General features: G+C 54.4%; 2 protein-coding genes and 1 long non-coding RNA gene across 4 annotated transcripts in view; 1 reads left to right on the forward strand and 2 right to left on the reverse strand.

Annotated features, from left to right (window-relative positions):
• The window catches only part of LOC135983428 (uncharacterized), a 256391-nt gene that overhangs the window by 172862 nt on the left and 70307 nt on the right, over positions 1-13222 (reverse strand). The window lies entirely within an intron of this gene.
• The window catches only part of LOC135983191 (C-type lectin Cal-like), a 235504-nt gene that overhangs the window by 9725 nt on the left and 212557 nt on the right, over positions 1-13222 (reverse strand). Inside the window, exons 2-4 of one of the 2 annotated variants that reach the window (XM_065593628.1) lie at positions 4001-4052; positions 2702-2781; positions 1832-1944 (exon numbers count right to left, since the gene is read on the reverse strand). In XM_065593628.1, coding sequence (XP_065449700.1) covers positions 1832-1944; positions 2702-2768 — 180 coding nt within the window. In that variant the 5' untranslated portion in view covers positions 2769-2781; positions 4001-4052. Of the gene's footprint in view, positions 1-1831; positions 1945-2701; positions 2782-4000; positions 4249-13222 lie in introns of those variants that run through there. The other variant, XM_065593571.1, reaches the window with a different exon arrangement.
• LOC101939714 (C-type lectin-like) overlaps positions 2698-13222 on the forward strand; it is a 525580-nt gene continuing 515055 nt past the window's right edge. The window contains exon 1 of the mRNA XM_065593419.1: positions 2698-2744. The gene's annotated coding sequence lies outside the window, so the exon portion shown is untranslated. The remainder of the gene's footprint in view (positions 2745-13222) is intronic.

A 13222-nucleotide genomic window follows, 5' to 3' on the forward strand; every position in this document is an offset into this window, starting at 1 on the left:
ATGGAGGACAGGTCCATCAATGACTAATAGCCAGGGTGTGCATGGATGGTGTCCCTAGCCTCTGTTTGCCAGAAGCTGGGAATGGGCGACAGGGGATGGATCATTCAATAATGGACCTGTTCTGTTCATTCCCTCTGAAGCACCCAGCACTGGCCACTGTCGGAAGGCAGGGCACTGGGCTAGATGGACCATTGGTCTCACTCAGTATGGCCGTTCTTATGCACACAGGGCCCCATCACCACCCTCATGTCCTATGCAGTGACTCCCTGGCCACATACCAGCCAGCAATGGGGATCGAACTGGAGACCTTCAGCACAGCCCTGTCACCAGAGCTAAGGGAGCTGCTTTGGTAACACCGAGTAAGGAGCAGGCCCTTCCTGAGCCGGCTGCTAGATGGAGACACGACCCCACCTGGACCCAGGCCGTCCCTGACAGACACAGCGCATGACTAGCATGTCAGGTCAAGAGGAGATTGTGCCCCACCGGGGGCTACGTTTACACTGGATTCTGCTTCCCAGCCTGGCCAGGGCAGGTTGTTCCCTCACAGCCTGTTCCCAGGGCTCTGTCTTGGGCAGTGTGAAATGTGCCATCCCTGGGCTCTCACCTAGGGTTGCCAGGCATCCGGTATTTAACCAGAATGCCCGGTCGGAAAGGGACCCTGGTGGCTCCGGTCGGCATCACTGACCGAGCCGTTAAAAGTCCGGTTGGCATCTCAGTGGGGACCCAGGGCTAAGGCAGGCTCCCTACCTGCCCTGACTCCGCGTGGCTCCCAGAGGCAGCCGCCATGTCCCTGCGGAGCCCTAGGCACATGGGCAGCCAAGGAGGCTCCACGCGCTGCTCCCGCCCCAAGTGCCGGTTCGGCAGCTCCCATTGGCTGGGAACCACAACCAATGGGAGGTGCGGGGCAGCACCTGTGGGCATGAGGGCAGTGTACGGAGCCTCCCTGGACACCCATATGTGTAGGGGCCACAGGGACTTGGCGGCCACTTACTAGGAGCTGCATTAAATTCTGCCGGGACCCCATACCCCGAACTCTCTCCCACACCCCAATCCCCGCCCCATTCCTGAGTCTCCTCCTCCACCTAATCTCCCTCCTGGAGCAAACACCCTGCCCACATCCCAACCCTGTGCCCAGCCCTGAGCCCCCTCCTGCACCCCAAACCTCTCATCCCCAGCGCCACCCCAGAAGCACCCCCCACCAGAGCCATGACCTACCCCCCAAACTTCAACCCCCTGCCCCAGCCCAGAGCTCTCTCCTGCACCCCAAACCCCTCATCTCTGGCCCCACTCCAGAGTCCACACCCTCAAATGGAGCCCACAACCCTTCCTTCACTCCAAACCCCTCGGTCCCAGGCTGGAGCCCCCTCCTCCACCCCAAACCTTTCATCCCCAGCCCCACCCTAGAGCCCATACCCCGCAGCCCAGAGCCCATACCTCCCCTTCACTCCAACCCCCTGGCCCAGCTTGGAGCCCTCTCCAACACCCCAAATCTCTCATCCCTGGGCCGACCCCAAAGCCCGCACTGCCAGCCAGAGCCCTCACCCCCCTCCCACACCCCAACCCCTTGCCCCAGCCTGATGAAAGTGAGTGAGGGTTGGAGAGAGTGACAGAGGAAGGGGGGATGGAGCGAGGAGGGGCGGGGCCTCGGAGAAGGGGTGGAGCAGGGACGTAGGCTTAGAAAGTTGGCAACCCTATCCCCGCCCCTCCCACCGTAGCAGATTCCCAGCCTAGCCCAGCTCATTTCCTCTGATATTCACCCTAAACCGCCCCATCCCCCCAGCCTCCAGCTCCAGCCCAGCGCCCCTGAGCCCCGCTGCCCCCAGCCTCTCACCTCAGCCTCCATCCAGGTTTTCTCTTGGGAGAAATAGCCATAGCAGTTGCCTTTGAAGTAGAGCCAGCCCTCCGGACAGGACAGAGCTTTTGTCCCTGCTGAGAGAGAGGGGGCTGGGAGGCAATGGTGGGGACAGGACACCGCAGTTAGAGGCTGTTTCAGAGGCAGAGCCGTGGCTTTCCCATTAGCACAAATAACATCGGGATCCCGTTTGGGGCTGTGTCTGGCTGGCAGGACCCTCCAGGCCCTGGTGCTGCAGGAAGAAGCTGGATTTGCTCAAACCCCATATCGGCAGAACGGGGCCCCTGGAACCCAGCCCTGAGCAGGGATCCCAGCAGGGCAGGGCCTCTGGGTTTGCATGGGGCAGGGGCTCCTTTCCCCAGGGCTCCCTGGGGGAAGGAAGGAGCCAGTTCACTGTGGGTGGCTGATAGACCCTCCCCTGCCTCTGCCTAATTCAGATGCAGCTCTCGGGCAGAGGGAATTCCTGCCATCCTGAGTTCTCCCCGACTCCCCCTGGTCCATGTGGAAGAGCAGGACCAGGGAACTGGCAGTGGGGCAGGAAGGGAACACCCAGGGCCAAGTGGTGAAGCTGGGAGAGAAATGGGGTTGGCACAGACTGGGACTAGTTATCACCCAGCACCCAATCCTCAGGAGAAGAGCTGACCCATGGAGGCATTTCATCCATCTTCTCCCACCTGCTCCCTGGGGAGGGGCTGCAGGGCCTGGGCTCTCCCCGTGGCAGTGACCCCCAGCAGTAGGAGACGTGCAGTGGCTCTGGGAGTGACGAGGGAAATGAATTCACTTCCCAATTCCCACCATGGCAACCAGCACCCATGGGCTCCAGCTCCGAGGGGCCGGGCAGGGACTCACCTGCCAGTGAGGGGTTAAAGATCAGGCAGCCGAGGAGGCAGAGGCTGAAGTAGGCGACTGGCCCCATCTTCTCGCTTCCCCTGGGGAGAAAACACACCAGGGAGATGGGGCCATGAGAGCCTGAGACAACACCCAGAACGATCCGCCCCCCCCCATCCCTCGTGGGGCATTTCAGTCCTTTAGAGCTGGGGCTGTTTGCTAAAGGGCCTGGCTGGGCTGTAAAGGCCCCGAAAGGGATCCCGTCCCCCAGCCCTGGGGCACCGAGCTTGGGGCCCATCTCCCTGGGTCCAAAGAGCCCTTCCTCTTTCACCCCGCACTGAGCCGTGCCCCAGGGACAGAACTGGACACCCAGCAGGGAGCCAGGTCCCAGCTCCTCAGTGGCTGGGTTCTGCAAGCCACATCTCCAGGGACTCCCCAAACCAGGGCTGCAGGTGGGGAGGAGCCGGGGGTCAGCAGGGAGGCCATGGTCACTCAGATGGGGTCTGGGTCCCAGGCAACAGGGTCCCATTTGCAGAGCAAAGCAGTTCTCAGAAGGGGCATTTGCCATCTCCTGCTGTCCCTCTCTCCCGCATGCTGGAGCTGGCAGGTCCCCACTGTAGCCACCTACATGGAACATGGAGGGAGGGCAGAGGTGGGAGGAAGGAAGAGTTTGGAAGAGCCCCCAGTGCCACCAGGATGGAGGCCAGTCTGTGTGCACGTGGCTGGAATGGCAGCTGCAGGTGCAGTATCTCTGCAATCGTTCTCTAACTAGAGACCAGTTTAGTGTTAGAAACTTGGAGTCCTCTCGTGTTATCACCCAGCACCTGGTACATGAAACACCCACTGACGCCACCCCGGGGCCTTTCCCCGCTAACAGGTGTTTCAATCACTCTCATATTTCCATGTCCAGGGAGATTGTGTGTCTGGAAAGTCAACACCATGTGGTTCGGGTGCGGGGGAAGGGAGGGATTATAGTTACTGCAGCCCATGGTGGGGGTTGGGAACCCCGCTGCACCATTATTACAAGAAGGGGTCCAATGGGAGAGCCGCCCTGCACAGTGATGATCCAGCAGGGACTGGACACAGACTGGAGGCTGGGCCCAGCTCCCGGAGGGGCAGAGCGCTGGGCACAGCTCCGCAGGGCGTTAGGGTGCCGCGTGCAGGGCTGTGCGGGGTGGGAGGAAGGGGTGAGACAGAGACGGCCCCAGGGTCGGGGGACACACACAGGACAAGCTTGGCCACCCACCCCTGTAACAGATCAGCTGCCGCCAGCCCCCCAGCGCAGGAGGAGGAAGAAGCTGGAGGAAGCCAGGGTCTCACCTGATTGTCTCGCTGGGTAGCTGCTCCGGTGCTAGGCCAGTCCAAGTGCAGCCTGCATGGGACACTGGCCGGACACGGGGCATTTATAGACCAGTGCGGGGAGGGGACCAGGTGTCAACACTGAACATGCAGATCTGTGCTGATGGCAGCTACAATCATTTAACGCCCAGGCAAACAGAGATAAGAGGAGCCAGGACCCAGCCACCAGCCGGGCTGTGAGCAGGAGGAAGCATTTCTCAGGGCTGAGATAACAGATAACTTTCACTGGGTGAAAGTGATCATGAAATCATAGAGTTTGCAATTCTAAGGAAGGGTAGAAGGGAGAACAGCAAAATAGAGACAATGGATTTCAGGAAGGCAGATTTTGGGAAGCTCAGAGAGCTGATAGGTAAGGTCCCAGGGGAATCAAGACTGAGGGGAAAAACAACTGAGGAGAGTTGGCAGTTTTTCAAAGGGACACTATTAAGAGCCCAAAAGCAAGCTATTCCACTGGTTAGGAAAGATAGAAAATGTGGCAAAAGACCACCTTGGCTTAACCACGAGATCTTGCACGATCTAAAAAATAAAAAGGAGTCATATAAAAAATGGAAACTAGGACAGATTACAAAGGATGAATATAGGCAAACAACACAGGAATGCAGGGGCAAGATTAGAAAGGCAAAGGCACAAAATGAGCTCAAACTAGCTACGGGAATAAAAGGAAACAAGAACACTTTTTATCAATACATTAGAAGCAAGAGGAAGACCAAAGACAGGGTAGGCCCACTGCTTAGTGAAGAGGGAGAAACAGTAACAGGAAACTTGGACATGGCAGAGATGCTTAATGACTTCTTTGTTTCGGTCTTCACCGAGAAGTCTGAAGGAATGCCTAACATAGTGAATACTAATGGGAAGGGGGTAGGTTTAGCGGATAAAATAAAAAAAGAACAAGTTAAAAATCACTTAGAAAAGTTAGATGCCTGCAAGTCACCCGGGCCTGATGAAATGCATCCTAGAATACTCAAGGAGCTAATAGAGGAGGTATCTGAGCCTCTAGCTATTATCTTTGGAAAGTCATGGGAGACGGGAGAGATTCCAGAAGACTGGAAAAGGGCAAATATAGTGCCCATCTATAAAAAGGGAAATAAAAACAACCCAGGAAACTACAGACCAGTTAGTTTAACTTCTGTGCCAGGGAAGATAATGGAGCAAGTAATTAAGGAAATCATCTGCAAACACTTGGAAGGTGGTAAGGTGATAGGGAACAGCCAGCATGGATTTGTGAAGAACAAATCATGTCAAACCAATCTAATAGCTTTCTTTGATAGAATAACGAGCCTTGTGGATAAGGGTGAAGCGGTGGATGTGGTATACCTAGACTTTAGTAAGGCATTTGATACGGTCTCGCATGATATTCTTATCGATAAACTAGGCAAATACAATTTAGATGGGACTACTATAAGGTGGGTGCATAACTGGCTGGATAACCGTACTCAGAGAGTTGTTATTAATGGTTCCCAATCCTGCTGGAAAGGCGTAACGAGTGGGGTACCGCAGGGGTCTGTTTTGGGACCGGCTCTGTTCAATATCTTCATCAACGACTTAGATATTGGCATAGAAAGTACGCTTATTAAGTTTGCGGATGATACCAAACTGGGAGGGATTGCAACTACTTTGGAGGACAGGGTCATAATTCAAAATGATCTGGACAAATTGGAGAAATGGTCTGAGTTAAACAGGATGAAGTTTAACAAAGACAAATGCAAAGTGCTCCACTTAGGAAGGAAAAATCAATTTCACACATACAGAATGGGAAAAGACTGTCTAGGTAGGAGTACGGCAGAAAAGGATCTAGAGGTTATAGTGGACCACAAGCTAAATATGAGTCAACAGTGTGATGCTGTTGCAAAAAAAGCAAACCTGATTCTGGGATGTATTAACAGGTGTGTTGTGAGCAAGACACGAGAAGTCATTCTTCCGCTCTACTCTGCTCTGGTTAGGCCTCAGCTGGAGTATTGTGTCCAGTTCTGGGCGCCGCATTTTAAAAAAGATGTGGAGAAATTGGAAAGGGTCCAAAGAAGAGCAACAAGAATGATTAAAGGTCTTGAGAACATGACCTATGAAGGAAGGCTGAAAGAATTGGGTTTGTTTAGTTTGGAAAAGAGAAGACTGAGAGGGGACATGATAGCAGTTTTCAGGTATCTAAAAGGGTGTCATAAGGAGGAGGGAGAGAACTTGTTCACCTTAGCCTCTAAGGATAGAACCAGAAACAATGGGTTTAAACTGCAGCAAGGGAGGTCTAGGTTGGACATTAGGAAAAAGTTCCTAACTGTCAGGGTGGTTAAACACTGGAATAAATTGCCTAGGGAGGTTGTGGAATCTCCGTCTCTGGAGATATTTAAGAGTAGGTTAGATAAATGTCTATCAGGGATGGTCTAGACAGTATTTGGTCCTGCCATGCGGGCAGGGGACTGGACTCGATGACCTCTCGAGGTCCCTTCCAGTCCTATAATCTATGAATCTATGAATCTATGAAAAATGAAAGCTATTTCCTCCCCCCTCTCTGCTCCCCTCCCCCGTCTGTCAGCGCTGAGATCAGTGTGGCTGTGGGGAGCCATCGTGCCCTGGCCCTGACTGGCCCAACTGCTCACGTCCATCTTGTCCCATGGAAAGTTCCGGGCAGGTCCCAAGGGAGCGTAGATCAGCTGGAGTCCCCCTGAAGTCAGTGGGGGGATCCCCAGTGGGTACAGTCTGGTGTGGGGCTATTGGAGTCACTGGGGTCAGACCCCCAGCGGGTACAGTCTGGTGTGGGGCTATTGGAGTCCTTGGGGTCAGACCCCCAGCAGGTACAGTCTGGTGTGGGGCTATTGGAGTCCTTGGGGTTAGACCCCCAGCGGGTACAGTCTGGTGTGGGGCTATTGGAGTCCTTGGGGTCAGACCCCCAGCGGGTACAGTCTGGTGTGGGGCTATTGGAGTCCTTGGGGTCAGACCCCCAGCGGGTACAGTCTGGTGTGGGGCTATTGGAGTCCTTGGGGTCAGACCCCCAGCGGGTACAGTCTGGTGTGGGGCTGTTGGAGTCCTTGGGGTCAGACCCCCAGCGGGTACAGTCTGGTGTGGGGCTATTGGAGTCCTTGGGGTCAGACCCCCAGTGGGTGTAAACTGGCCAGAGCCCCACGGGAGTCAATGGAGTCACACCAGCTGGGGCCTGGCCCCCCTCAGTGCAGGGTAAAATGGCAACTTTCCCCATTCCCGGCCCTCAAGCCCGGGGAGCACTCGGCCCATCACGCGCCCTGTGCTTGGCTCGTCAGCGCCCTGACCTGGGTGTTGTCATTTACACCTGTGCAACGAGCCTGGGAAATGCACCATCCTCCCTGGGCGGCGATTTACACGTACCGGGCTCTGGTGTCAATGGTGACGTATGGTGCCGGGACAATCAGGCCCATGGCAATTGGACTATAACTTGAGGGTGCTGCCTGTGGCCGAGGTATTGGGCCTGTTCTGGGCTGCCCACGCTCCCTCCTGTCTGTCTCTGCTGCATTTCAAGGGAGCCCATTACCCCGGTATGTAGGTGCTGACCATGGCCCAGTGAAAGCGGTGTCAGACTTGCCCCCAAAGTGACTCTGTTCTCACATGTCTGTGGCTTGGCTGCTTGTATCTGGGGCTAGTGAGACTGTTTAAAGGCCGGGCACAGCACAGACCCTGTGAATTCATGACACTCGGTAACTTCCCTCATCTCATTTCCAAGCACCAGCTGACTCCTAACACCTGGTCTGATCCTGCCACCGCCCCCCCCCCCCCCACCCGTAAAACACAGGCCAGAGACTTGCCCCACAATAGTGCCTAGAGCAGAGCTTTTAGAAAAACATCCAGTGTCGATTTTAAAATTGCCTGTGATGGAGAATCCACCATGACCCTGGGGAAGTTGTTCCAGTTACTCTCACTGGTAAAAATGTCTGCCTCATTTCCAGTCTGAATTGGTCTAGCTTCAGCTCCCAGCCATTGGACCGTGTTACACCTTTGCCTGCTAGATTGGGGAGCCCATTGCTAAATATCTGTCCCCATGTAGGTACTTATAGACTGGAATCAAGTCATCCCTTAATTTACCTTGTTCATTTAAACACATAAGGCATGTTTTCTAATTCTTTAATCCACTGCCAAACACAGATGTAGAATAACCTCACTGCTCCTACTTGAGATTCCCCTGTTTTTGTATCCCAGGTTTCAATTAGTCCTTTTGGCTACAACATTGTTCTGGGAGCTCATGTTCAGCTGGTTATCCATCCCCACCCCCAAATCTTTTACAGAGTCCCTGCTTCCCAGGACAGAGGCCCCTATCCTGTACGTCTGGCCTGCCTTCTGTGTTCCTAGATGTCAGCATTTACATTTAGCCATACTGAGACACAAATTGTTTGCTGCACCCAGTTTACCAGGAGATCCAGATCGCTCTCTATCACTGACCTGCTCTCTTCATTGTTAAACACTCTCACAAACTTTGTGTCCCCTGCAAACTTATCAGTGATGGATTTATGTTTCCTTCCAAGTTGCTGATAACAATGTTAACTAGTGTAGGGCCAAGAACTGGTCCCTGCAGGACCCCACTGGAAACAAACCCGCCCCTTGGTTGGAATGTTCCGTTGGGGACACCCAGAGCTGTGGCCCCCGTGTTACCCCACGGCCACAGCAAGGGTGAGCTTAGCTGGAGATTAGTCAGCTCCCTGCCACACCAGCCTACTCCACCGTGGGGGTTCCCCGCACCTCTCCTGCCCTTCCATGGTAGCTCCCGCACCCCTCCCACCCTCCCTGCTCCACTAATTGGGCTTCCCCACCCCTCCTATCCTCACTGCCCTGCCATGGGGCTCCCCCACCCCTTCTGCCCTCTCTGCTCCACCAAGGGGGACTCCCCACCCCATCTGCCCTCCCTGCCCTGTCATGGGCATCCCCCACCACTCCTATCTTCCTAATCTGCCGTGGGGCTCCCCATCCTCCCTACCTCCATGCTCTGCTCTGGGTGCTTCCCCCACCCTTCCTGCCCTCACTGATCTGCTATTGGGGGTTCCCCCACCCCTCCTGCCTCCCTGCTCCGTCGGGGTGGGGGCTGGAAGGACTTATGAAACATCCCTGGGGTGGGGGAGGACCAAAGGGAGATGAGAGCCAGGGGCCACCCTGCAGGGGTGATGTGCCAGGCCTCACAAAGGGGAGACACCCAGTTCAGTGCCAGTTGGGGAGCATGGGTCCCTGGGCACTCGGGTCCTTGGGGGGGCAGTGCTGTGGGTGGTGGAGAGCTGGTTTGACACTGTCCCAGAGCACAGGCAGCTCACACAGGGTAAGTCTGGCCACCAGGCCCCATCCAAGGGATTGGCTGCCACCAAAAGCCCAGCACCCAGCACCGAGGACCCAGCACGGAGGGGAGAAGGGACTGGAGGGGTCAGGGACTCACCTGTCCGTTTGTCTGTCTAGGCAGCTGGTCCAGAGCACTGGGTATTCGAGTTCAGCCTGTGCCAGGCTCTGGTTCCCCGGGGGGCTTATAGCCCAGCAGGGGGGCGGGGCCGGGGGAGGAAGAAGGAGGAGGCTGAATTTGGAAATGGGACCAGATGTGACAGTTCAAACCCAGTAAAGACACAGATAAGAGATGGCAATCTGTCCCTGCTTCTGCTCGGCTTCCTGCTGCCCCCTGAGATGCCCTGGAGTGGCTGGCAGGGTGAGTGTTATTGCTGCTAGTCACAGCCTGGCACTGGGGCAGGCGCTGAGGCAGACGGACGGCCCAGAGGGCACATGTGTTACCCAGGGTTTTCAGAACACAAAGCAGTGGTAACTTAAGTGTTTCTCTCCAGATGGTGTCAGGAGTAATAACTGGGAACACAGCAATTCCATCTGAGAAATGATTGATACAAGCAAGTGTGCTTTTATCAAAAACTACAATTTATTTGATATTAAGCATACACACACACACACATACACAATGCGTTTAGGACATCCTAGGTATAGTTGCCCACAATCTGAGATGGTTTCGAGTCATCACCATCTGAGCATCCAGGGGCCCTCTTTCCAGCCAGCTAACGGGGAGTTTAGATGTCAGCTTCTTGCTTGAATAGAAGCTCCCTTGGACTGCTCTGAGGTATTTACTTTTACCTAATCTTTTATGGCTAACTCTAACAAAGCACATAACCTATAGTCACTCCTAGTGGGTAAGCACAATAACCTCTACTGGGTCACCAATTCTCCTAATTTCAAGAAACTACTCATTATCTCCAAACATTTCTAGTATTTACAGCCAGAAAAACAACATGTCAGGGGCACCAAAAACCAAGGTTGTTATCTACTCACTCTCTTCCATAACTTTCTGTCCCATCCTCCCATTGTAATTAACAAACTGCAAGTATGCACCTGTCTGACCTTGTCTCACAAAGGCCTCCGATTATTCCTACCTATGTGACGTTTGGTTTTCAGCTGGCAGTGGTTGAACATACAAAATGGCTGACTGCAGTGCTGTCAGGTTCTGGGGTACATGCAGGGATGTCAAATTCCAGGGCAACACATGGGGCAGATTTCTTGACGAGGGGGTGTGATGGGGACATAGCAGCAGTTTGATTCCCTGCCTGAATGACGCCCGTCACCACCACCCCGTCCCTGAGCACCCAGCAGTGAGCACCCTCCAGGCTCAGCACCCTCCACCTGCCCTGAGCCCGCAAGTCCTGAGTGAGTCTTGTGGCAGGAATTGGTCTCAAGTCATGTGCTGTAAATTGGGGTCTGTCTCAACCTAGTTCACTTGTATTTGCAGATGACTGGTGTCTCCCCATACTGGGGGGGCACAACCTAAAAGGGAGGACATGTGGCTGCCCCAGATGTCTCCTCCCGCACCCTGCCCCCATCCCAGGGCTGCCACGATCTCCTCCCACCTTCCTGCCCCATGTTACTTGGAGGGGAAGAGCCTCTGTCCTTCTGCTCTGCTGGCTCCACTCCGGCACATTCGTCTGCGCTCTCTGGCAGCTGGGCCTGGACGACGAGTTGGAGGGAACTGCTTCTCATGCAGCTGAATCTGACTGCTCCCATAGAAAGCTTGATTTGGGAGGGGCAGAAGTGGTGGCCCCCTCCCTCCCCGGGCTTGGCTTATGGGAACAAGGACTGAGCATGCTGGAGGACGAGAGTGGGGGGGCACTGGATCACTTGGCCCCTGTCTCCGGAAGTTTGGATTGTGTGGGGAGCAGCATTCCAGCAGCTGGCATGAGAATAGGATCTGGTCCCGCCCCTTCCTCTCCCCACCCTGGCCAGCTGCGGGGGTAGGGGGCACTTGACCTCACATGCCTCCCCACATATTACCTTTGCAGCGATGGGAGGTGTGTGACAACCCAAACCATACAGTGATGGCTTCAGTCAGCCCCTGTGGGGCCAGCGGAGCGATGGGCCAGGGCTGCCTGTTACAGACCGTGCTGGGGAAGAGGCTGTAGACTCAGAGTCTGTTATCCAGGGACTGGGACACAGACTCAATGTCGCTGAACCAAAGGCCTGGGAGGGGCCTGGGGCATGCTGGGAGCCTTGGTTATCACAGATGTTAAAGCCAGAAGGGACCACTGTGATCATCTAGTCTGACCTCCTGCGTCACATGGGCCAGAGACCCTGCTATGTACGCCGCTGGAGGCTGATGATTTCCCAATGACAATTATCTTTTGAGATCTATCAGTTAGCCAGTTCTTATTTTATTTAGTATGGGTGGCATTGACAATTTTATTTTGTGGTAGGTTTTTAATCAGAATATCCAGTGGGACTCAGCCAAATGCCTGAGGGCATGGCTACACTTGCAAATGTAGAGCGCTTTGAGTTAAACCAGCCTTCGTAGAGCACAGTAGGGAAAGTGTTGCAGTCTGTCCACACTGACAGCTACAAGCGCACTGGTGTGGCCACATTTGCAGCACTTGTAGCGGCTTTGGGAGCGGTGCATTATGGGTAGCTATCTCACGGAGCACCTCTTCCCATTCTGGCACTGTGGCTTGTGGGAAGGTGGCGGACGATGCGGGGCATTCTGGGTCCTGTCCCAACACCCCGTGATTCATCGCTTCCCATCCCAGGAATCCCTCTGCTTCCGTCCACATTTGGAACCATCTTTCAATGTTTTTTGTGCTGTGCGCTCTGTCTTCCCTTTTCGGTCTGTGGAAATGGAGCCCGAACTGCTGAGGAATATGCTGATGAGTCTCACCAGTACGTCATGTTTGGCAGTCAAGTTACTCCTTAACATCCAAACTGACAATGAGGACTCCGAAAATTATATCGACTCGAGTATCGCATATGACACGAGATTGCTTGTGGCATTCATAGACATGCTCACCACTGTGGAATGCCGCTTTTGGGCTTGGAAAACAAGCACTGAGTGGTGGGATCACATCGTCATGCAAATCTGGGATGACGAGCAGTGGCTGCAGAACTTTTGGATGAGAAAAGCCAGAGCTCACCCTCACTCTGCGGCACAAGGACATGAGATTGAGAGCTGCCCTGCTGGTGAAGAAGTGGGTGGCTATTGCAATCTGGAAGCTGGCAACTCCAGACTGCTACCGATCATTCACTAACCAGTTTGGAGTGGAAAAGTCTACCATTGGAATCGTGTTGATGTAAGTTTGCAGGACCATTAATCACATCCTGCTCAGAAGAACCGTGACTCTGGGTAACGTGCATGAAATTGTGGCTGTCTTTGCACAAATGGGTTTTCCTAACTGCGGAGGGGCAATAGATGGAATGCATATTCCAATTGTGGCACCAGCCCACCTAGCCTCCGAGTACGTTAATCGGAAGGGGTATTTCTCTATGGTTCTCCAGGCGCTTGTGGATCACCGTGGGCGTTTCACTGACATTAACACAGGCTGGCCCGGAAAGGTGCATGACACACGCATCTTTCGGAACACTGGCCTGTTCAGGAAGCTACAAGCTGGGACTTTTTCCCCGGACCAGAAGATCACCATTGGGGAAGTCAAAATGCCCATTCTGATCCTTGGAGACCCCACTTACCCTTTAATGCCGTGGCTCATGAAACCCTACACAGGGAGCCTTGACAGCAGCAAGGAGCGGGTTCAACAACAGGTTGAGCCGGTGCTGAATGACTCTGGAGTGTGCTTTTGGCCGTTTAAAGGGCCGCTGGCGCTCTCTGTATGGGAAGCTGGACCTGGCCGATGACAGCATCCCCACAGTTATATCCGCGTGCTGTACCCTCCATAACATTTGTGAAGAGAAGGGTGAAAGATTCACTCAGGCATGGAA

Source organism: Chrysemys picta, chromosome 1 (genome assembly GCF_011386835.1).
Source record: "Chrysemys picta bellii isolate R12L10 chromosome 1, ASM1138683v2, whole genome shotgun sequence".
NCBI classification, from domain to species: Eukaryota; Metazoa; Chordata; order Testudines; family Emydidae; genus Chrysemys; species Chrysemys picta.